General features: G+C 40.3%; 1 protein-coding gene and 1 long non-coding RNA gene across 8 annotated transcripts in view; one reads left to right on the forward strand and one right to left on the reverse strand.

Annotated features, from left to right (window-relative positions):
- LOC141566512 (uncharacterized) overlaps positions 1–1361 on the forward strand; it is a 31592-nt gene extending 30231 nt beyond the window's left edge. For both annotated transcript variants that reach the window (XR_012489339.1, XR_012489340.1), the window contains one exon: positions 125–1361. This is a non-coding gene — a long non-coding RNA (uncharacterized LOC141566512). The remainder of the gene's footprint in view (positions 1–124) is intronic.
- The window catches only part of BRPF3 (bromodomain and PHD finger containing 3), a 33186-nt gene extending 20461 nt beyond the window's left edge, over positions 1–12725 (reverse strand). For 2 of the 6 annotated variants that reach the window (XM_074311129.1, XM_074311128.1), the window contains exons 1-6: positions 12446–12723; positions 8096–9545; positions 5845–6001; positions 3011–3142; positions 1919–2047; positions 1142–1454 (exon numbers count right to left, since the gene is read on the reverse strand). In XM_074311129.1, coding sequence (XP_074167230.1) covers positions 1142–1454; positions 1919–2047; positions 3011–3142; positions 5845–6001; positions 8096–9501 — 2137 coding nt within the window. In that variant the 5' untranslated portion in view covers positions 9502–9545; positions 12446–12723. Of the gene's footprint in view, positions 1–90; positions 376–1141; positions 1455–1918; positions 2048–3010; positions 3143–5844; positions 6002–8095; positions 9546–12445 lie in introns of all 6 variants that reach the window. The other 4 variants (XM_074311124.1, XM_074311125.1, XM_074311126.1 and 1 more) reach the window with 4 other exon arrangements.
- Positions 12726–25426: the final 12701 nt, after the last annotated feature.

The following is a 25426-nucleotide window of genomic DNA, read 5'->3' on the forward strand; positions in this document are numbered from 1 at the left end:
CGCACCAGCTGGGAATCAGCAGGGAGTTGTCTGGGCCTTCCCTCTCAGAAACTTTAACAACACTTGGCCCTGCCTGTGCACACCTCTCACCTTTCTCCCCATCCTCCTCTTCCTCTCCATGCAGGGCCTTTTCCACCACGTCCAACTCCTCCCGGGGCCCTGGTGGCAACTCCCCATTGGGCACCATCTTGTTTGGCTGCTGCTGTGCCAGCTTTTGACGGAGGGTGTTGATCTCCCGCCGCAGCAGGCGAACACGGCGGGTCCGAGCCCCACTGGATCGCATCGTGCTCACCAGGTCCAGCTTCTCCAGAAGTTCCTTCAGCTGCACCTCCAGGGATAGGTGAGCCCGGTTCTCTGGAAGGAGGATGTTGTCCACTGCCAGGGAGAAGGGAGGACAGAGGGGGCTGAAGGACCAGCACAGCCGAGGGCAAGGGAAAGGAGCTGAGTCCTCTGGATGAAATACACTCTCCTGAAATGCCTGGGACCGGAGCTTCTAGCAGAGTCACTGTAGAGCCTCAGCCCTGGCAATACCACTGCACAGAGGGGAGCCAATTGGGCAAGATCAGAATGTGGGAAGCATCTGCAGGAAGCAGCTCACAATCAAGATTGGGCTTCTTGGAAGGGGTCAGAGGCAGAAATTTCTTTGCCTGGTTGACTGTCTGGCTTCTACAGCAGAGCTGAAAGCCCTGAGGATCAATGCTCTGAGCTCAGTCTTTCTGTTACCAACCTACTCACCCCCAAAGAGACTGACAGACACCAGCATGCAAGCCCCATAATACCAACCACACAAGGAAGGGGAAGCCCAGGAGGAGAAGCCTTATGAGAAGCTCCAGCTCCCTAAGCCAGTTTTCCAAAGTGCTCCTGCTGTCCCTGTACCTTTTGAAATGAGCTAAGTGCACTGAGCTTTCGGTCTTGAAGAAGTTCCTGTTCTGCAAAGGGCAAGCCCTAGCCAGGGCCCTCCCCACCCTGAAACCAAGACACACAGTGTATATAACCAGTCCTGTTTCCCACATATGTCCCATCACCCTACCAGCTTTTACTGTCCAAACGAATTTTCTCTGGCCCTCTAGCTCTGCCAGTAGTAGCCCAGCCCAGACCAGCTGCTTGGCCAATAGTTTCCCCACCACCCCAAGCTTCTCACCGTCCTCCCAGGAGAAGCGATAAAAGTCCTCCATTTTGGGTGACTCGGGTAGGTGGGTTCCCACCTCATGGTCATAGCCGATATTCTCTGCTTGCCGCCGGGCATGCCGCAGGACAGCCCCTCCCAGGTCCCTCAAGCGGACAGCTGCTCGGTGGAAAATTGTGTCTTTAGCATTGTACTTCATACAGTTGGTAACTATAAGATTAAAGTCTTCCTCAAATTCCTCCAGGGTGTGGTACAGATGGGCCTCCAACTTCAGCCTCATGGTGGAAAAATCCATTGGCTTGGATATGAATTCCAGGTAATCTGGAACCTAAACATATAAAACCTGTACAATTACAAAAACCATTTACTAGCCAAACAGAGTGCACCCTTCAACGGCACTCTTAACTGCCCCTTCCAACTGGTCCTGCTAAGCTTACTAGCAACTCCTTGCCCCTACTCTTCTAAAATTTGCCCTTTCCCCCACCATCACCTCTGGGCCTCCATTATTCAACCCATCCCACTTTCAGCTATCTAATCTGTGTGGCCATTTACCAGGGTACCAACTCTTTATCCCCTTGGAAAAAGAGTTCTGGTTCCAATAAAAAAAAAAAAAAGAATCCTGATTCCCTAAACCTACTCCTTTTCCACCTAATCTTATACCTAAGACCCCTTTAAAACTATATCTGGTCTGGAAGCTCTCTTAAATATTCCATTTCTGTCCCAGCAGTGCCAATACCATAGACAAGTTGACAGGGGCAGTTTGATGGTGATGATGGTGAGGAAAAAACTTGCCTCACTCAGGTTGACAGGTTTAGCAAAGATTTGGGCAGAATCTTTCTCTTGTAGAAGCTGCAGAGTTGTGCGCAACAAGAAATTAAAAGGAGTCAGCTCCAATTCCATTGCAGCCTGCTGCACCTTGACCTAAAGAGTCCAGAAGAAGGGGGAAAGGTGATGAGTGAGAATCTGCATGTTTTCTCCTATCCCCCAACCCATTCCACCATTACAAACACTTACTTTTGTTAAGATGGCTAACTATACCACCCATGTAAAACTGGTAAGTGCTGACAAGAGCCTGCAGCAGGGATGGCAAAATTGCCAGCCCTCAACACACAACAGTGAAAGGGCAGGCAAAGCACAGGACAGCTTGGAAATGAAAGCTTCTTGTCCTGCTGCCCATGCCAAAGGAGGACTGCTTCCTGCTCACCACTTAAAGCAGTGTTGACGGATGGTTGAGTATGCACCAGAAATCTCATGAAGGGTTAGCACAGCTGGTGCAGACCCAATGGTCAAAGTCCTAAGTTGTTCCTCCTGGCTCCAGAAATTGAGCCTAGGCTATGCTGCCTGGTCTACAAGGTATAAACTTGGTACTACAGCTTTCAGTCATGGGCCAGAGGCAACCCTGAGAAAGTTCTAACTGCTCCTCTGGGTCCTGCTGAGCCCCTGTGGTTATGAAACTGGTCTAAACATGACTTCACAGAAAGAAAAGAAAATATACCTACTCTGCTCAACAAGGCCACTTGCCTTGCTTCTATAATCAAAGAGACAAGATTTGGACCATCATGTTTTATCCAGATGTTAACAAAACATCTAAACACCTAGGGATTATAGATTAGAATAAAACAGTTCATACCATCAGGATGTGAATCTCACTGGGCAATTAAGATATGCACATGGAGCTTTAAGTAATAAACAATGAACTGCCAAGCGAATAACATAAGATAGTGCAATAGAAATCTAGATGGACCCCAGAATGGGGCCAAGGCTAGATTGTCACCTGTTAGATAGTCATAGAACAGATTTTGACAACACTCAATGACATTTGGGGATTCAGTTATTGGGTTTTCCCTTATTTGACCAAGAGTTTTAGGGGAAGGAAGTTCTTACCTGTTCCCTCTTGAGCTTCTCTCTCTTTCGGATCAGCTCAATCAGCAGTCGTGCCCTCTCCAGGTCATGGCGTAGCTTCTGCCAGTATTTAAGCTCTTTCTTTACAGCACTGGTTTTCTCGTCCTGTTCCTTCTAGGAAGCAAAGGGAGGAGCTGGGGGGGATGTGGGAAACACGCACCTTCTGTAGATGTCAGCCACCTCCCTAAGCCTTGGCAAAAAAAAAAAAAAAAAAAAAAAAAAAATTCCCTTTTCCCTTCCTTTCCATTCACTAATTGTAGTTATGAATGTTTTACTGCCACATAACTGCCAACTATGAAAAGGCATACAGGAATTGAGACCACCAAAGGAAAACTATCCTTAATGTGAACAGGGGGAAAGGGGAGATTATTTCCCCAAATAAGGATTAACCTAGGCCTTTTTCCTACATCAGTTATTAAGCACATTGGGATTTTTCTAGAAGGGAAGGGGAAGGTGTGTAGGATGCTATAAAAGAATCATCAGAGAAGGTTGGGATTCATCAAGGTTTCCTAAACCCAATGATGGAAGACTGTGAATATCAGATTGAGGTGTTAGTGTAGAGTAGAAGAAAAAGCACTGAACTTGAATCAAAAGTTCTGATCATAGAATTCATCATAGAAATGATCAAATCATTTCCCTTCTCTGGATCTTATGAGATGATCTTGAAGATCCCCTTCAGCTTTGACATTCCAGAATATTCTGACATGCAACTAGCTTTGATAGATTCTGAGCAGGAATGGATAAAAATGATTTCTAAATAAATACATAGAAGCTTTGTTTAAGACTCCTCTGAAGTAGCAAAGAACTTGAAATAAAGAGACTAGTAAGAAACCACCACAGTAATGATAATAAGACCTTAGAATAAAATGGAGACTGAAAGAACATAGTAGACAAACATAGTAGATGTTATAAAGGAATTAGTTAGATTTAGCGATTGATTGGTATAGAGAAATCATGCAAAAAAAAATAATGGGAGGGAAAAAAAGCCAAGTGGAAAGGCATTGATTGGTGTAGGGGGAATGACAGGCATTGGTCAGGAGTTCAAATTTCAATTCTGATTCTTACAGCCTGTGTGATCTTTTAAGGATCTGAGTTTTCTAATCTGTAAAATGAGATTTCTCTAAGTGATCTTAAAGGCACTTCCAACTGTAGATGTATCATCTGATACTCTAATATGAGATTTCAATATCCTGAATGGGGCCTTGATGGGGACAGAAGAGTTGAGAGAAGGTGCTGAATCACTGGAAAAGGGGGACAATAGTGAGGATTTCAAATTTCAAAAATTCTATAGGAATCTAGCAATAGAAAAATCCTATAGTTGGGAAATGAGTGTAAACTGTTATTTTTACTTTCTGAATCTAATTCTTCCTGTGCAACAAGAAATTCGGTTCTACACACATATATTGTATCTAGAATATATTATAACATATTTAACATGTATAAGACTGCCTGCCATCTGGGGGAGGAGGTTGGGGAAGGAAGGGAAAAAATCTGAACAGAAGTAAGTGCAAGGGATAATGTTGTAAAAAATTACCCATGCATATGTACTGTCAAAAAAAAGTTATAATTATAAAATAAAATTTAAAAAAAAAATCCTATAATAAACTGGCAATAATGGGACAAAAAAATGAACAGAAGGTCGGGGTTGGTAATGTGGCAGAATTTGAAGTCCAAAACATATTATGCAAATGACTGTTAAGCCAAAAGGGATTAAAAGGAATAAAGAAGAAACCAATGAATATAGTTAAAAAGAAGAATCATCACTAAAGGGAGTTATCAAGGAGGTGGGAGAATCAGAAGATAGAGTTAAGCTAAGCTAAGAAGCTAAGGGAAAATATGGCAAATATATCAAATATAGTTCAATCAAATAGTATCAAATAAAGTTCAAAAAGAATGAGAACTGGATTATCAAAAGGGATCACTGTGACCTATGGAAAGCAATATCACCAGTTTCAGTAAAATGAAGGTAAGTAAGTAAGGTTAGACTGAAAGGTCCTCAAGGAGAGCTTGAAGGCAGAGAAGTGTGGTTACAAATGAAAACAAATAAATAAGCCAACTGGAGGGGGTAGCAGAGTCAATGAAAGTTTTTTCATCTTAGGAGATAGATATGAATATATAAAGGCTTAAAGAAGGAATGCTCAAATTCTTTGAGAGCCCATACTCTTACCTTTTTAGTAAACATTCCTCTACTCATCCCGATGTAATATAAATGCAAAAAAAGTCTAGTTTTCCATATATGTCCACATGAAAACATAAATTTTAAATGATTACTCTTTCCTGTCCTGTGGCATATCAAAAATTGTTTAACTTCATTCATTGGCAATGATTTGGAGTTTTTAAAATGTTGAAATAGAATAATAGTTATTTGCCAAACACTACCTGTTTCTTTGCCTGAGAGCATACATATCATTTAGGTCTAGGGGAAGAAATAAGTAAAAAGGGAAAAATTATGATATTGAGAAGGAATGACCACAAGATTACATTCAAATCTGTTTTATTTCTTCCCTCCTCCCAAAGTTTCCAAGCTCAATATCCCATTTTTCTATGTTTCTGCTGCCTTAACTAGCCTACTGAGCTAAGTCTTGGTGTTATTCTTGAAATTTATCTCCCAAACCTGCCATAGCCCTGGAAGTGGTTGTCTTAAAGAATCACAAAGCAAACTGCCAAGCTTCATAATTACTGGTCATAAGTGCCTCAGGCAAGAACAATCTAGCATGTAAGCTGCCACATTTCAGCAGTAAGGGGCCAGCCACACATGCCACCCCTCACCATGTCTCTGGGTATGTTTCCATTCTTCCCCGTAGCTGCTCACCCACCTGCTCAGCATTTCTTTGGGACTGAAGGTGTGAGTGTAGGCGCCGGATGAGTGGAACACCATTCCTCGCTTGTCGTTTCAGCAGCCAGTAGTTATGAAGTCGCTGCATGAATTGGTTCTTCTTCTGCAGGGAGAGGCCACTACAGATCTTGTTCAACCTTGGGAAAATGAGGGACAGGGAGCAAGACAGTTATGTATTCAGAGTCAGAGGGAAGTCTGGGTCATGGAGCCCACATCCCTATCCTGACTTTAGTCTTCTACTAGATCTGGTGAAGTAGGGACAAAAAAAGAGCTGTAGAGTTTCCAAACAAAGTCCAGAGAAAGATTTAAATGATAACAGCAAAATCAGGTATCCAAAATTCAGCATCTTGAATTTTTACTACCAACCTTCAACCTAACCTCTTCCCAATGTCACACACTGGAAACACAATGGAAGCATTCCCATTGTCAGTTTTTCAACGTCTTACAGAAAACAGGGCAAAAGGGAGGATTTGTACACATAGTGTCTAACAATTATGAGATGCTTCATAAACGCTCGCTGAGTACCTAAAATATGTGCATATCCCTACATCCTTGAAGAATGTAGGCAAAAGAAATAAGAGGTAGAATAAGCTGTAAGAAAGTATCACTATTATTTCCTTCTCCCTACTGTTAATAACTTCTCATATCTATATGACAATTTAGGTTTAAGAAAGAACAACCATATGAGATAGGTCCCCAAGACAATAATGGATTAAAGAGGTTATATGATGTATGCATGTATCTAAATGGATTTGAACCCACATCTCCTGATTCCAAATCCAGCAATCTTTCTCCAAAACTATGATATCTCATAAGAAAGGTAAACTGGAAGTTCTGTACCAGGAGTACTATCATTTAGGTCATGTATAGCTCCCTTAGAGATATCCTAATATTTGGGACTCTTTTTGAAAACACTGAAGTCACAAGAATTTTTTCCAACTTTGATCCAGTGAAAATATCTGAGGTCTAAAAGCATATGTGTATGACTTTAGAAAGCTCATCAAGGTCCTCTATTTTTATACAAAAAGAAAAGCTAATAAAGCTCAGGATAGAGCAATCCAGGCCTCCATAAATAAGATGGACTGTTTTTAAAAGGTGGCAACTAGGATAAGGGGAGAAAAGCAGCTCTAAAAAAGTGCAAAGAACTTTCATCCAGTCTTTTCCTCTACTCTTTAAGCAAAACCTAACATGGTACCCCCCCCAAAAAAATTGATATTTAACAGACACTAATTCATATTCAGATCACTCCAATCCTGAAAATTGCAGCAAGTTTCATTCTTATTCCCACTGTTTCTGAACCAGTTTGCCCACAAGGAACCCAAAGGAATTCAGGGATTGGGTGGTGAAAACTATGCTCAAAAAAAAGATTTAATATAACAAGTCTACAAATATGGACTAAATTCTGTGCCTGCTCACCCAGTACTGATTCCAACCCAAAGCAGATGTGGGCCAAAAAGGAATATTCTGTTAGAATATATAATAATAGAATATATAATATAAACCTTTAAATTATATTAATATAATATAATATAAATAGAATATATATAATAAACCTTGAATGAGTCCCTTCTCGCCAGTTACACTCTCCTAGGCATATGTTCTATTCCAGCATATGTTATTAGCAAACTCCTTAAATGACTTAATTCTTTCTTCTTCCCATCTTCATATTCTTCCTATACTTTTCTATGAAAAATAGGATGTACTAAATAGACTAGATGACAAGAATTAGAAGACCTAGATCTTAGTAGTATTAGTAACTCAGCCACCAAATGAGTATTGGTCTTGAGCAAGCCACTCCACTCCCTATCTTTAGGGTATGTAACTCAGATCTAAAACAAAGGGATGAGCCTAAAGGATTTCTAAGACTCTTCTTGATTATGAAATTCTAAAAGTCTGTGAAAATATTCTTTCTTGAGACTGACCTTCTCTAACTCATCACCCTCTCTCCAAAACTACATTTCTCCTTATCAGTCCAAGAACATTCTCATTACCAAGGACAGTTCTCTGCCTGATTACTCAGTGCATATTAGATTATGTCTAATTTAATGGAACTGGAGGTATGTGAAGTCAGATAACTGCATATCCAGAGACCTTTCCTTTTTTTCAAGGTCTTAAGTCCAAGGAAGGGTGTGTCTCCTTTTTTCTCTAACTCTCCAAGGTGACTGAATAAGAGTTCCCAGAGACCCCATACTTCGTCAATGTTCCTGCCTGGCTTGGTGGCTAGGGCTCACCTGCAGGATGGGATCTGTGTTATAGTCACTAGGGGTGCTGTTGCAGGTGAATCCTTTGATGAATCCTCCGATTCTTTCTTGATCTTCTGCTTTACTTTCATTTTGTTCTTCTTTACAGTAGTCTTCAGGGCACTACTTACTAGAACCTTGCTTTCTTCTTCTTCTCCTCCATCCTTTACCTCATCTTCTTCCCCATCTTCAATGGAGATCACAGGGAGGACATCCTTCTTCACAGTGCCTGGGGGAGAGTGGGCTTCACAATAGGCTGTTTTGCGCACTGTGAAAGTGGTACCATTTAGGCTGGTTTCTCTCATGGGCTCTATCTTCATAAACAACCCAGCCCGCTGGGCACATGTCACATGAAAGGCTGTGTAACAATTCACCTTGTGGCATTGAATAGCAGCACCTAGACCCTTCTGCTTACAAATATAGCAGGTCAGTTTCCATCGAGCTGGTGGGATATTGTCAATACCCTCAATAGGCTCCAGAAACACGGTATTAGCAAAACAGACCTCAGGGATCCAGATGGCACACACCACATGAGCCCAGTGCCCATCACTGGTTTGCTTGAAGGCCCCACCCTTGTTGGGGCAAAGAACACAGTCCACAGGACGGGAAGGGGACTGTAAGCAGCATCGGCAAAGCCACTGTCCCTCTGGAATATAGGGGACCCCATAGCACTCCTGGTGCACAGCCAGGTTGCAAATATCACAGAAGAGGATGACATTGCTGTTGTGACACTCATCATCCATGCAGACACAGCAGAAAGCATCTTCATCGATAAGGGTCTGCTGAGCCCCACTACTTCGGCTCTCTAAATAGGATTCTTTTTCCAGTCTATCCACCAGCAATTCAAATGTATCAGCGGAGATGGTCCCATGGCCATCCACCAGTCTCTTCTCATTTACCATGTCTAACCAGGCCAGATCTTCCTCATCCATGTCATATTCAACATCTGCATCCAAGTCCTCTGGTGGCTTCTCAATGTATCTATAATAAGCAGCAGGGAGGGGTGGTGCATCCGGCTGGCTGCAGGACTCAACCACTCGGAAGCTAGGCTGAGGCAGATGGAAGGAAGTACCTGGGGCGTGCTTGGAACAGGACTCCTTTTTCTTGCCTTTTGAAGAAGGTTTCTTGGACTTGCCAGGAAATAGAGGCTGCTCACTGTTTTCTTTGTTGCTATTACATTCAGTGATGTCCTGAGCTGTCAGCTCATCCTCAGTGATGATTTTTAGAGGGTCATAGATGCTGATTCGATGCAGTCTTCCATCAATGTCCACCTCCACAATCCGCTGTGCCTGGGCATAAGTTAGTGTCTCTCGAGTTGGGGAGCACTTGAGGCTATAGGGGGATGGAGAACGCCTGCCTTCGGCATTCTGCCGTGATCTCCTTCGAGGCTTCCTCATATTACTTGCAGTCCAAATAAATGGAGTCTGAGAGTGAAAAAAGTCTAGGAGAAAAAAATTAAGAAAAATATAAGCTGGTAGACAGAGCACAAATAGCATATAGTAGCTAATCCCAATATATAATAAGAATATTCCTTTGAGAAACCAAAAAGAACATGTTGGCTTCATGGATCCCCATTAAGCATTAAAATATTTAACATTAAAATTGTGGGTTTACATTCTTATTATTTTATTTTGGATCAAATCTGTGATTTAACTGCCACAGGGAACTCTCAGTGATTTAAAAAAAAAAAAAAAATCCATACTAATGCAAATCAATACCCTCAGTGAAATTTACAATCTTAGAGTTAGTAGCCAGAAACATTAGTCAAGTCACTTGTTCATTGAGGTCAATTTAGGATCAGGACTTAACCTGAAGCTTTCCTTACTCCTAAGGCCAGCTCTCTATCCCCCAGGTACTTTTAATATTTCTACAAACATTTTGAGATTTACAAAATATTTTTCTCACAATAACTCCTGCAAGGCAGGTAGTTCAAGAATTATTATCTTATTTTACAGAAGAGGAAACATATCTAGAGTTCAATCAAAATCCATCCTCTCTACATTCAACGCGTAATCTCTTACAGATACCTAAGCCACAGTGACCCCCAAGACCAAGAATAGCATCACACTTCTAATTAAATATACATCCCTTCTTGGTTCAGACTTCAAACTGCACACACACGGTATTTGAGCTTTGTAAAAATTCTTGAATAGAAACCCTGAAAATTATAGGACTGCCCTTAGTAAAAGAATGAGGAAAATAATCTAGTGTAATCTCTAGAATGCTTTAAATCAGACATGTCTGGAAGCCTTGGAAACTCAAAGAAATTCCTATTCAGAATCACAAACCAACAACCTATTAAAACGCCCTTCCTACACGTTATAACCTCCTAAGATGATCCCTTACAAAACACACTGTTCTATCCATACAGTGCTGAGAACTAGTGCATGCAATGGTTCTGAAGTTTTCCATTAGAAGTTTTGGAGGAAGGAGCTACAGTTGCTGATAAGGAAGTTCTTGGCTCTTCCACTAGTACAAGCAACTTTCCTGGAAAGTGGAGCCTAGAAGACAAGTTGGCCTGAGCTGACAGTAGACAGACAGTGGGGTAACAGGTGCTTCTACCTGAAGGGGGGGGAATAAGATGATGCATATAAAGTACTTTGCATATGTTAATGCACTATCATAAGCATCTATTATAATTCCACAAAGGCAGGTAAATTATCCACCTCTGGGAAGTGGGGATGCCACTATCAAATTACAAGTAGTCTGAAAGCCTCCAGAAGCCATTCTTCTGGAAAGGGAATGGGACAAACAGTCAAAAACGCCTTAACTTTTTGGACGCTCTGCTTCATTAATTTATCATCTGAACGCGCACAAGGGACTTTTCCTCTTTGTGCCTCAGTTTCTTCTTTTAAGATGTAATCACACCTCCCTCTCTCATGCTACTATGAAGAACAAAGGAGATAATGCATGTAAAATTGCCTTGAAAAGTACAAAATGCCAGTAAAATATCTGTTTATTACCCTTAATAAGGTGTAATTACTATCGTGCTTACTACTAACACCACCTATCCCAACAGCGGCCTGAGCCTGACACAAGTGACCACCTCATCATTCTGGCAACAAGTATCCAGGGAACATCCACAGGAGAGGGAAGCTGAAGGAAGTCATCTGCCTTAAAACTGCCACCCGCCTCGGGGGCACCCTGCGCCCGTGAAGCTGCTGCCGCCTGCCTGCCTGAGGCCGGGCCGGATGCTTGGAAGTCCTGCTTTTTTTATTCCCCTCCCAAAGAAACCACTGCTTTCTCACCTACTTGAGGGATGGGGTGGGGGGTGGGGGGGTCTAATTCCCTCCCCGACTTCTCCCATTAACTAGCCTGGCCCGGCTCAGTGGAAATCGGGAGTAGAACCCCAAGTCTGAAGACGCGGATTCCACACATAACTTCTGCCAATTAAGTGACATCACTTAAGCTCCAATGGCCTCAGTTTCCTCTTCTGTAGAATGAGGACAGAAGTAGAGTCCCTTAGATTCCTTCCGCTGTGGAAGTCTCCTCCTAGGAACGTGGGGAGCAGGGACTAGAGTGACCATCTCCCTACCCTCAACAAGCTTACATCTTAGTTACAATTTAGACAGAAAAAACCTAACCCGGCGTTCTTCCATGCTCCTTCCGCTCGGAACCCCTAGGATAGGCGGAGAGTGGGGGGGAGGGGAAGTACCCCCACAGTGAGGCCGCCCATTCCACCTGCCCCTGCAAGGCTTTGCACACAGTAGGTGCAGCTTCTGAGACCTGGCACTTTCATCAAGTAGGTCAAGTCTCTAGCTGAGCCCTGCCCCGTTAGGAGGGCACTTCTTTAATCCTTTTGGGGAGGCGGAGAAAAGTCGAAAGGGAAACACTATCTCCCCCTGAAAAACTGGGGGAGGAGAGAGACGTAGAGACAGACAGACAGAAGAAACACAGATAAAGCGAGGGAGAGGAGTCGCAGCTCTATTGGCCATTTGACCTGCCAATCCCGGAAGCCCGGGGCCAAGGGCCGCGGAGAGGCGGGGTCACACTCCACAACTTCCAATCGGTGAGCGCTGAGGGGGCGGGGCTAGCGCGGCGGGGGCAGGGCTCTCCCGCTCAGCCGCCAGGGCCAGGGGAGACAAGATGGCGGCGGCGGCGGGAGGGGGGTCCCGCTCCTCAGCTTTGCCTGCCTTACCCTCGGCCCACTCGGGCCTCCGCCGCCTCCGCCCCTAGAGAGGAGTCGCGCGGTTCTGCTGCTGCCGCTGCCGCTGCCGCCACCAACGCGGCGGCCCGGAGCGGGAAGCCTCCTCCCTCCCCGGGGCCCCTCCCCTCTCCCCTCCTCCGGTCGCCCGGGCTCCGCAGGCCCCATGCCCCCGCCCCCGCCCGGGCCCCCGTTACCTCAGCCCGGCCTGGCCGCTCGGGGGCCCCTTGGCAGGAGAGAGGCGGCCTCCTGCTCCCCCACCTCTGCGTCCTTCGCGCTGGCCCCCGCGGCGGCAGCTTGTCCCCGGGGGAGGGGAGGGGAAAGGGAAGGGAAGGGGAGGAGAGGGACGGGAGTCGGAGCCGCCGCCGCTGCTGCCGCCACGGAGCCCGGCCAGGGGAGGCAGCGCGGGGGGAGGGATCAGCCCCCAGGCAGGACCCGCCCCTCCGGCCTCCCCCCGCCGCTGCCGCCGCCGCCCCTGCTCCCGCTCCCTCCCTCCTTTACTCCCCGCCCGCGCCTCCGCCGAAAAAGCGGAAAAAAAAAGCCACTCTCGCCCTCCTGGGAGAGAGGGAGCCGGGCCACTGGAGCGGAGCCGGAGCAGCCCCGTCAGTGTCGCCGCCGCCACGGGGGCACGGTCCTCCCCTCAGCCTCACGGTGGCGGTGCGGACACCATAGCGGGGAAGGGAGGGGGCGGCCTGCGCGCCTCTGGGCCTCCCTCGCCCGCCCCTCCCTCCGCGCTGTGGGGAGCCCGGGGTGGCTGCTGGGGGGGGGGGGCGGTGTGGAGGCTGGCGAGGGGCTCAGCTCCGCCTCCCGCGCCTCCAGCAGGTGGAGGTGGTCGCCGGCATGGAGCCTAGTCCTGGGTGACCTTGGGCATGTCGCTTACCCCTCTATGGGGCCTCAGTTTCTTCATCTGTGAAAGGAGTGGATAGGGCTAGATAACCTGTAGATCCCTGTCAGCTCTCTAGGAGGGTAAAATGATCAAGCAATGCCGAGAAGGGAGGATGAAGATAAATGTAGAAAGACCGCAGGACTTTGCAGTCTGGAACCGGGCTCAGATTCCAGCATTACCTGTGCAAAAGTGTTTCGGCCCCTCTGGGCCTCAGATCCTTCTTAATGTAAAATAAAAGGGTTGGACTGCGTCATGATCAGCTCTATAGCAAGGATCCTGAGTTAATTTATGTAGCCTACTAAGTGCCAGTCACCCTCTTTATGCACGTGAGATACAAAGAAAGATGACCCCCCCCCAAGAAAAAAAAAATTTAGCATCTTCTCAAAGATCTGATTATTCTCTGGAATAGTCCAGATTATTTCCTCTTCCTTTTGAAAACAACTGGAACACGTCTACCTATGTTTTGTACAAGTGAAACCAACTGGTTGTCCTAATTAAACTAGTCATTGGACTCGATAGGATTTTTTAAATGAAGTGCTAGGTGATGTAGGGATAAAAAAAAAAAAGTTCCTGTTCCTAAATTACATTTCAGTAGTTAGCTTGTTTTCCATATTTAAATATGTCAAGTGTCAGTCTTAAATAACCGCAAAAAATATCTTGTTAATTTTTTGTAAATAGGAAAGTAGGATTGATGGCAGAAAAGAAAAATCAATTTAAATAGAAGTCAATGGGAAAGTAAAATTTGACTTGCTGTCATTACCAAACTGTAAAATACCTTGGGGGCTTAAAGGGGAGGGGGGAACTGCTTAAGAATGGTATCTATTTAATTTCATTTTTCTTTGAAAAATTCAAAATATTGGGGGCGACTAGGTGGTGCAGTGGATAGAGCCTTGAATTCAGGAGGACCGGAGTTCAAATCTGGTCTCAGACATTTAACACTTAGCTGTGTGACCCCGGGCAAGTCACTTAACCCCAGCCTCAAAACAAAACAAAAAAATATATAGTTGGAAATCCATACCATTGTGGGTTTTTTTTTTCTCTTGTCAAAGCTTCTCAGTCATTATCTAGGTGATACTTATTCCAATGGGAATTTTCAAAATGGGTGAATGAACACCTAAAACATTGGGTTCTGTCTTGTAACAAGTGAAAAATATTTGTGCAATGAGAATATATTGCAAGATAATTTGTTTTGCAAATTTTCTTCATTAAAACTTTTCACATAAGTTTATTCAGCCTGAAATTTTTCTTCTTTGATTTTCAGCTTCCATTTTTAGTTAATACTTTAAGACCTTTACTCACATTAAATTTTGACCTTTAACATTGGTTTCTTATTACAAAGTAACCACATAACAGGTTCTTCACGATGTAGCCTTATAGTGTAACCAATGGAACAATTATGCCATTAAAAACAAATTTGGAACATGTATCAAATCCAAGAGGCCCTAAATTTAATTCACTACTCCCAAGCAATTAATGTGTTTTAAGTTCAGCAATTCACCAGCTCTTCCATTAAGATGACTATCTTAATGCAATTAGTCAACAAATGTGAATTTTTTAATAAAGTTTTTTGTTGTTGTAATCTATGTGAGTAGAAACAATATATCTGAAATAAAATGAAAACTCTATTAACTCTTTTATAGCTGGAATGAAAGTGAATAAAAAGTTAATTTTATACCAGTAAGCATGGTCTTGAACAGAGGAGTCAAACGGGCTGTACTGGCCCAAACCAGATTATAATTGGGAAAATGTAATAAATTAAAATGTAACAAAACATAGGTAACATTACATTTTGAGTTTGACACTAAAATAGTCTCTTTGGTAGTTCTTGTGGTTATATCTAAGAAAATTATACACTGTTTGTATTATAAACAAGAATGGAGAAAGCTTTGTGGTTCTGACATTGTTACCCCCATGCTGCTTTCATGGAAAAATTCATTTATGTTCCCAAAGTACCCACCTAAATAATATAGTGTCCTATGAAATTAAGATCTCAGGAGAAAAAAGGGTAAAAGTGTGTATATGTTTTCCATTTTTCACTACAATGTTCAGTGTAAATTTTCAATAAATTCCCTTTAGAAATGCTGCAGAAAAGTCTTTGGTTTAGAGTGAAGTGAAAACACTGGCACAGGATTCTGAGTCAAAGCTTTATTTCAACAAAGCGGGTGAGCTAAATAGTATAGGTAATTAATTGACAATTAGATTGGGGGAAGAAAGCTTATATACCATAATTTTGGCTCAAGACATGTTAGGAATACTAAGGCTGCTAAAAGTCTTTTTCAGACAATAGCCTAGCCACAAGGGATGTTAAATACAGTCAAAATGGCAACTTGGTTGCCTTGTTCAAGGAACAGTTTACTGGGCAGGTGTTTCTTCTCTGGGCCCAACAATTCTAAACATACTTGTATTAGTGATTTTAGAAAATGTATGTTAGCAATTTTCATAATCCAGTCTCAAGCCCAGGGCTAGGATCCAGCATGTCTTCTACTGAAAGGCTGGATGTTATATCAATTTAATCTTTAGCTCTTATAAATTGGGAGTATAATTTCTTTGCTCATTATGTAAAATTATAAAGCAATTTTGGTTTATATAGAGTTCATTGTTGTCTGTGTTAGGAAACAAGACTAAACCAACTTTTTTCTAAGTTGTATTTTTTTCAAACTTTTATGTGTTAAATGATGAACAATATGATTGGACCTAAAATCAGAGTGGGTTAAATTTAAATCATTAGATTGCTTCAATCTTTGGCAAAGTGGGTGTTCTTTTTTAAAATAGCTTTTATTTTCAAAATATATGCAAAGATTTCAACATTCATCCTTGCAAACGTTGTGTTCCAAATTTGTTTCCCTTTTGCCACCCCCCCAGACAGCAAGTAATTCAATATATTAAACATGTTAAATTCTACTGTGTTGTGATTCACATTCAGTCCCAACAGTCTTCTTTCTGGATACAGACGGTTTTTTTCATTACAAGTCTATTGGAACTGGCCTGAATCACTTCATTGTTGAAAAAAGTCATGTCTATCTAATCATCACATAATCTTGTTGCTGTGTACAATGTTCTCTTAGCTCTACTCACTTCATTTAACATCAGTTCATGTAGGTCTTTCCAGGCCTTTCTGAAATCATCCTGCTGATTCTTATAGAATAATATTCCATAACATTCATATATCATAACTTATTCAGCCACTTTCCTATTGATGGGCATCCACTAAATTTCCAGTTCCTTGCCAATGCAAAAAGGGCTTCCACAGATATTTTTGTACATGTAGATCTTTTTCATTTTTTTTATGATCTCTTTGGGATACAGACCCAGTAGACACTCTGCTAGATCAAAGGGTAATGCAGAGTTTGATAGCCCTTTGGGTATAGTTCCATATTCTCCAGAATAGTTGGATCAGTTCACAACTCTACCAACAATGTATGTGACCCAGTTTTTCCATATCCTCTCCAACATTTATCATCTTTTCCTATTAGTCAATCTGAGAAGTGTGTAGTAGCACCTCAGAGTTGTCTTAATTTGAATTTCTCTAATAGTGATTTAGGACATTTTTTCATATGACTAAAAATGGTTTTAATTTTCATCTGAAAATTGTCTATTCATATCCTTTAATTGGAGAATGACTTAACATTCTTATACATTTGAATCAATTCTCTATGTATTTTAGAAATAAGGCTTTATTAATCCTTAGATGTAAAAATTTTTTCCCAGTTTTCTTTTTCCCTCCTAATCTTGACTGCATTGATTTTGTTTGTACAAAAACTTTTTAATATAGTCAAAATTATCCATTTTTAATTTCATAATCTCTAGTTTTTTGGACATATATTATTTCTCCACAGAGCTGAGAGGTGGACTATCCCTTGTTCTCCTAATTTGCTCACCCTTTATGTCTTAAGTCATGAACCCATTTCAATCTTATTTTGGTATAGGATGTTAGGTGTTGATCACTGCCCAGTTTCTGCCATGCTTATTTTCCAATTTTTGTCAAATTGTTCTTAACCCAGAAGCTGGAGTCTTGATTTATCCACCATTAGATTATTATAGTCATTGATAATTATTGTGTCTTATTAGCCTAGTCTATTCCACTGATCAATTACTCTTATTTCTTAGCCAATACCAAATGGTTTTGATGATCATTGCTTTACAACATAGTTTACATCTGGTACAGCTAGTCCACCTTTGTTTATATATTTTTTTTCATTAATTGAGGGTATTTTATGCCTCAATGTCACAAGAGGTCATTTTATTGCTTCAAAGCCATGCAAACTGGGACCACTACAGATTTATGTTACTTAATCTCAACTGAGTATTCACCACAGAAAAGTAATCATTTCAAACCTCCCTAATGGATTCATTGTCCCACAATAACTTTTCAAAATCTTTTCAATCCTCCCATGGTACTTCTGCCTTTACCCTCTCATATAATAACCCTGCATTGTAATTCAATGAAAAAATTCTAATAGCTTTTTTTCTCCTTACTCAAATCACTCAAATGCTGTACATTAATATCTTCATCCTGACACATGAAAAAGTGATCCTTCTTGCCTATGTAAACTCCTCTATATGCACAAATAATTCCATGATGTCTTCGTCAACAAATTGCCATTTCTATTTCCACTCTTACTAATATACTGTCTCTCCCTGTCTAGTGGCAGCTTCCATACTGTCCTTAAACATGCCTATGTCTCCTGTATTCTTAACCCTCATTATATCCTCTTCTTCCACAACCACTACCACCAATGCCGTTAGCATTTCATGGCTAAACTCCTTGAGAAAGGAGCCTCCAAATGATATCTCAGTTAACAAGTTCAAGTGCTTGTATTTTAAAGGTAGAGTACAGTATAGTATTGAACTGGGTCACCAAGGTGTCAAGATAAGGAAGGGAAAAGAGGGTAAATTACAGGGATAAAATCCTCTGACAACTAATTTCTATCCTCTTCATTCAATTGGAGTTGCTCTCTCAAAAGTTTCCAGTATTCTAATTTCCAAGTACATTTTTTTCTCTCATCTTTATTGTCCTCTCCTCAACTTACTATATTGTGTAAGAGTGTATCCTTTCCTGAAAACTCTCTTTGGGATTTTCATTGCATTGCCTTTTGAAATTGCTCTTTCTCAGTCTTTAGTCTTAGTTGTTTGGTCTTCATGTCTTGTTCACTTATCATGATTATCCCCCAAGACTCTGTTCTTGGTGCTTTTCTTACCAGAAGTGTCAAACTCACTATTTCTGGCTCTTTGCAGGGATCCCTTTCTATTTGACATCACTATACTATGCTCTCCACTTTTTTTGAAGATCTTATCAGCTTCTTTAGCTTAAATATCTCTGGGCAAATGATTCTCATCTATCCAGCTCTAAACTCTCTTGCCCTTCAATCTCACAATCACCAACTAAGTATTAGGAATCTCAAATTCATCATTTCCAAAATAAGTTATCTTTCCCCGGCAAATCCTTCTTTTATTCTTGTTTCCCTATTTCTATCAAGAGCATCACTATACTCCTAGTCATCCAGAAATGCAACATCAGTGTCAGCAATTCACTTGCACTTATCTCACATACTCTGTCACTAAATCTTGCCTCTACCCTCACAATCTCTCAAATATATCCACTTCTCAGATAGAGCACCAGCCTTAAATTCAGGAGGAACCGAGTTCAAATTTGATCTCAAACACTTAACACTTCCTAGCTGTGTGACCCTGCCTCAGGGGGGAAAAAAATTATATATATATGTATATATATATATATATATATATACATATAGTCCACTTCTCTACTCACACAGTTGATACCTCAGTACAGGTGCTTATCATTTTTACACTTAGATTGTGGCTATAATCTCCCTGGATGGCATCTCTGTTTCAAGTCTCTCCCATTCACATCCATAATCCACTAAATTGCAAAAGTGCCTAACCATATGACATATTTAGTCAGGAAACTCCAGTTGTTCCTTATTTCTAGAATCAGATACAACATTCCATTTGGCTCTAAAAGTACTTTATAACTAAACATTTGCCTTTCCTCAGTCTTCTTACCTTATAATCCCCTCCACCCATCCTTGTGACTATGGTCTTCTTGCTATTCCTCATGCATAACATTCCATTTCCCTACTCCATGTGTTTTCACTAGCTGGTTCCCATGGCCTAGAATGCCCTTTCTCCTTGTCTTTGACTTGGTTTCCCTGGCTAGAGGACTCAGCTAAAATCCCACTTTTTGCAAGATGCCTTACAAGTAGATTATTATTCTAACTTCTAGTGTTTTACCTCAGTTTATACATAGTTACTTTCAGTGTTTCTCTCCCATCAGAATGTGATCTCCTTAAGGGTAGGGACTAGAAGTGTGTTTATCTTGATGTCTCTGGCACTTAGGGTTGTGCCTTGCAAATAGCAAATACCTAATAAACTTCTCCAGAGCACTAATGTTCTTACCCCCTCAATTTCCTATAATCCTTAGCGCCTAAATGCTAAAATATTTTTTGAATGAAATAGTCTTAGTATCACCAAATAATTCTGGTCACTTTAAAATTGTGATGAATGACAAGATAATTCTTTGTTATTGGGAATATTTTCCTAGATACAAATCTAGGAAAAATGGAAAATCTAGGTGATGGAAAAACAAAAGATTTTTAAGATGCTAGGAAATACCTATTAATAAACTTTGTGTAGTTTTTCTTACCTTTGGAGATCTGTTAAGGATTTAAGATTATTAAACCAGGTTGAAATGTGATAAAAATGGCATTTAAGAAATCCTGGCAACTGAGCAACAGATTGACTGGAATGAGTTAACAATGCAGTCCATAAGACTACAAAGATGATTGTAGTTTAATTAATGCTGGAGAAACTGAGCAAGTTGGAGATTAGAGAGCAATTTTAATAATTTATTAAATGGGAGAGATTTACTGGGACTAAATGGATCCATGATTTGGTCCAAGAGGTAGGTGGATGGGGATAACCTAATGGGGGAAGGAACCTAGGATGAGGATGACATAATGGAGGGAGATACAGGAGAAGCTCCTAATATTCTAATGATGTCTAAGATAGATAAAAACCTTTATCCCATCAAACAGAGGGAATGATTATAGCCTAAGGTCTAAGATTTAAGACCTCTATCCAAACATTAAGAGGGAATGGTTATAACCTGAGGCAGAGTAACTGAATAGGACAATTAGGGAAACTGGGTCAAGGACATTAAAAGGGAACTATGGCACAACAGTAGTAAATTAGGCCTGAGATAATGAGAACCAGAATTAAGAAGTAGTATGGAAGAAAGTCAAATCATACTTTGTAGAAGACTGGCTATTGACTAATTGAATATGGGAAGGAAAAGAGAAAGGAGTGAAAATCAGTTCCAGGTTTTCAAGCTTGACCGATTGAAAAGTAGTATAGTTGATAATGAGATTAATTTGCTCAATACACATTTATTAAGTTTATTCTTTCTTCATGGAGCTCATAGTTCAGAGGGATATACACATAAAATTATAATGTTTTGTGAAGAAGGTGGTATTGGAATTAAATATGAGTTCAATTTCAGACATTTTGAGTTGTTTGAAATCAGCCTTGGAAACATTTATTATCATGACTTTGAAGTCCATGAATCCATGACATGAATAATTATGAATAGTCTTTTTGTTTGCTAGCCTGGAAGTGCTAAACCATGAATATGAACGGAATTAGTATGTGACAAGTATAAATTCAATGGAATACAGTGTATTTTCATCCTTTAATATTTTCACTAAATTGTATCTCTTGATGATGTAGGAAGTCATAGTCTAAAATATACTTTTCAGGTTCTTAGTAGTAATTAAGTGTGCTTGTACATGTGTGTGTGTGTGTGTGTGTGTGTGTGTGTATTGAATGATTTCCTACCTTTAGCATTTTTTATAACTTTAAGTTTAGCCTTTTGATATAATTTCTTTTATGGGTATTCTCTTAATTAAGAGACAAAGCTTTTAATGGAAAGATCAACGGAAGACTCAGAATTGCTAGGTTCTAAACTCAGTTTTATTACTAACTATCTGAACTTAGGTCATTTAATCTTTCTGGACTTCAATATTTCAATGGTCTATGTATACTCCCTTTCATAGTAAAGAAAGTAAAGAAGTAAAGAAAAAAATTTTCTATGTCTTTTTACCTTGTGATTCTTGTCCCTTTCTTAAAGTAGAAAACTGACCCAATAACTATTGACCTGATATTTTTGATATTTAATTGATATCAATGGAACACATAATCTATCTGTTATTCCTTATTCTAGTTTCTTGGCTGGCCCACATTTTCTATTCATATGTGCCTCTAATGTCTTTTGAACTATTCACATAGAAGGCGTCATTAGTAATATGCAATAGCTTGCTTGTATCCCAAATATGATGCTGCCTATTTTCTTCTTCCAGATTGATTCTAAACCTAGTTTACTATTTGTCTGTAGTATCTGTTTCTTACATGTATAGCAATAGACTAATCAATAGGTTGCCCATGGGTTGGTTAATAATCATCCTTTCTTTTATTTATTGGATTGATCTCTTAGGAATCACCATGGATTTCAATAAGGAGATCTCTGTCATTGACAGTAATGAATTAGAGAATGCATTGAGTACATCTTGTAGGGGGAGAGAGAGTCAATGCAAATCAACAAAATATCACCCACCAACCATCTAGAGATAATTCATTTGGACTTTGTTTAATCCCTAACAATGGCAAATTTGTATCTTCCTGTTTTGTACCTTACTTATTTGGATAATCAGATGATTGTTGAACATAATTCTTATTGTCTGCATCTACCAAGGAATCTGGAACGATATATCTGAATGGGAGTCATAATATTAGAAGAGGGCTTTTAAGGTTGTTGGGTTCTATCAAAAAGTGTTTTACTAGATAGTAATGTGTGGTACGGAAATGGTGAGGGGTCACCATTTAATAAAAAAAGCTGGAGAGAGCTCTAGAGAAAAGCAAAGTTTATTGTAGACTATCGAAGAGAGGAAGGGCCTCCTGTGGGCAGGACAGCACCTTAATCCCTAATGCAAAACGCCCCCCTCCCACCACTGACCCTCATCCTCATTGGCTGAGAGTCTTACATTCTAAACGCGAGATCTACCCATGAAATTGAACTTGACCAATAAGTATATAGTTGCCCATATTTGGATGAAATAGGGAGATGTCATAGGAGGGGAAGGCAATGCCCTTCAGAGTCCTTCAGGCCTACTCGAACTCTGAAGTAGATGAAGCCTTACTCGATTTTCACAACTATCTTGAAAGATCTCACCTCATCTCATTCAGTAATAAAGGATAAACATAGCAAGAGTTTGTCTTCTATATATTTGAGTCAATTTTGTGAGGCAAGGTGGCATAATGGATAAAGAGCCTTGGAGTCAGATTTGGGTTCATGTCCTGCTTTGAGTATGTGTTTATGTATATGTATGCTTTCCAATCCTCAACAAGTCATTTAACCTGTTAGTGACTCAGGCAACTCACTTAAGACTTGTTAAGGTGACATTAAAAAAAAAAAAAAAAGTTCCTCAACTGAACTCCCTATACTAATAAAAATCAGCAGTTCCAGTTCATGTCCTGGTATATTATAGAGAATCACTTAGGAAAGATTTGCCTAATCTGGAATCTCTTTGATATTCTTATGGGACTCAAACTATGTTTCTTTTGCAATAATGCTATTCAGGATATTTTTTTTTCTTTTGAAATTTACTGAATGGTATTTTAGGTATTGAGTCTAAATATGGTTCTACTGTCATCAATGATGACACTACAAGTATTGATAAATATATTCCATTTGACATCTATTTGTCTTTCCAGTTTCACCCATAGTTCCAGCTGCAAACTTTTCTATATGCTTTTTCCTGGACTGCTTTTCACTGTTTTTTGAGTCACTACTGTTCATAATCTTTCATCCTCTTCCTAATGTTTTGCAAATAATGAATTCTAAACTGGTTTAGGTTTTTACTTCCATGTCTCTCTGTTTGGCCAAACATCAAATGTTTAATAGCTAATGTGATTTATAGACTATTTGAACCACCTCTGTGTGGCAATTGTTTTATATCAGTTAAACTTCTCCAAGAAATAATAAACAAAGGCAGCGTCTTTTATCCATTTCCCATTTTTCAGAGTCAACATCTGATTTGAGTGGGTTGAGTTGGAGTTGTAATTATACACAGTGGAGTAATTTCAGTAGGAATGAAAATAAAATCTAAAAATCTTAGTTTTCCTTTCTTCAAGTAGAAAGTTATTATCACATGAATTTTAAAAAAAACACCTCTCATAGCAATTTGTATTTATATGGTCATAAAAAGTGGCAAGCCTTTTTTTTTTTTTTTTTTTTTTTTTTTAAGGAAAGGAGATTTCTTAATCCTTATGTGGCTCAGGGACCCACAAACTAGGTTTAATAATTTTCTTATTTAGTTCATTACCTCTACCTGGAGTCACACTAAGAAAATGTAGTATCACATGTCTAGTCAATACGCATTTAGTAAGCACCTAATATGGATGTGCTAGATACCATGCTAAGTACTGGGAGTACAAAGAAAGGGAAAAAATAATTTCTGACATTAAGTTCAAAATCTAATGAGATACTATATTAAAAAGTTGTATATAAATAAGCTATATACCAGATAAATAGGAAATAATCAACAAAAGGAAGGCAATAGAATCAAAACATATTGGAAAAAGCTTCCTATAAAAAGTGAAATTTTAGTTAGGGCTTAAAAGAAGTCAAGTGAAAGAGGTGAGGATGAGAATTACAGCCATTGGGTATAGTCAGTGCAAATGCACAGAGTTGGGGGAAAGAATGTTTTGTTCAAGGAACAGAAAAGAGTGCATGATAGTGTATAGGGTAAGATGACTAGAAATGTAGGGTGGATATAAAGATCCTTTTAAAAGGAAGGTACTAAGTAATAAGAGTTTGAAGAAAATTGAGGTAATAGAAATGAAAGAAGGGGCAATCTGCTGAAGAATGTTAAATGAAATGGGATGAATTGGGCATATAGAAGGATTAACCTCAGCAAGGAGTAAGACTGTCTCTTCATAATGAGATATAGGTAAAAGCTGAAAGTTTGGCTGAAAGCCTCTGAGAGAAATGAAAAAGAAAAAAAGGGAGCTCCTAGAGAATGGCCAGATTTTTTCAGTAAAATGTGAGAGAAGTTTCTCATCTGAGAGGATAAGAAGGTGGAAAAAGAAAACAGCTCCTATAGAGGATAAGAAGGGAGCTATGGAGAATTTAAGAAGAAATGAAAAAGTTTGAAAAATCTTTTATAGTGAGTCAGTTAGGGAGGCATAAAAAGATCTCCTTGAAACAGTTGAAAGTATATAATGTAAATTTGTCATGGACACAGTCAGTAAATGTCATAATTTTCTCCAGTTTCATCTAGCAACAGGTGAACAAGAGGGAAAGTACCAGATGGTGGGATTAATCCAGGGCTAAGGTTTAGCAAAGCAAGATCAGCAATAAATTAAGTGGTAAGGTACTCAAAAGGACAGCATAGAGTTGAACTGGTTCATTAAGTATCGAGATGGAGAAGGAAGATGGCCTGGAAGAGAACCAAGGGGTCAAAATATTGACAATCATGGTGAGAATGAAGAATATTATTCTTCAGATTGCAGTGTAAATGAAGAGATGGAATGATTGTGATCAGTTAAAGGAATTCAGAATTTATGAAAATGGAAGAATATTTGTGGATAATCTCAAGATAAAAAGTATGGTCATCTCTGTGTTAACTGAGATAAAGTGAAGGAGCAGGCCTAAGTTCCCAAAAATGGAGGTGAAAGGGTTCCTATGCAACTAGTCATGGTAATAATATGAATATTGAATATGAAGTAATCTTTATTTTTTCCTACAGGAAATAAAAAAAAAATGTAGTAGTTAATATTTATATGGTACTTTAAGGTTTGCAAAACACTTTATTTGATCCTCACAATAACTCTATGAGAAAGATACTTGTTGGGATTGCTGGGTGAGGACTGGGGTTGTCTGGATGGTGACAAGGTGAGAATTCAGGTTTTCTGGACGGTTGCAAGGTGGGAACTCAGGTTGACTTGATGGAGGGGGCAAGCTCATTGGCTGGGGTGGTTCTTCCCGGAAGCCCTTGCATTATCCCACGCCCATTCTCTGGGAGAATAAAAGAGAGAGCACTGGGCGCAGAGAGCAGATCGGCCTGGAGAAGGATAAGAGCTGGAGGAGATTCAGAGCCAGGATACAAGAAGAAGACTCTGCATTGCATCAGGCTTGACGGGGCTCTCTGCAGGAAGGGAAGTCACTTCTAAGGACAAGAGTTAACAGCAACTGCCTGGAGACAACGGTTCACTACAG

This window comes from Sminthopsis crassicaudata, chromosome 4 (assembly GCF_048593235.1).
Source record: "Sminthopsis crassicaudata isolate SCR6 chromosome 4, ASM4859323v1, whole genome shotgun sequence".
Lineage (NCBI taxonomy): Eukaryota > Metazoa > Chordata > Mammalia > Dasyuromorphia > Dasyuridae > Sminthopsis > Sminthopsis crassicaudata.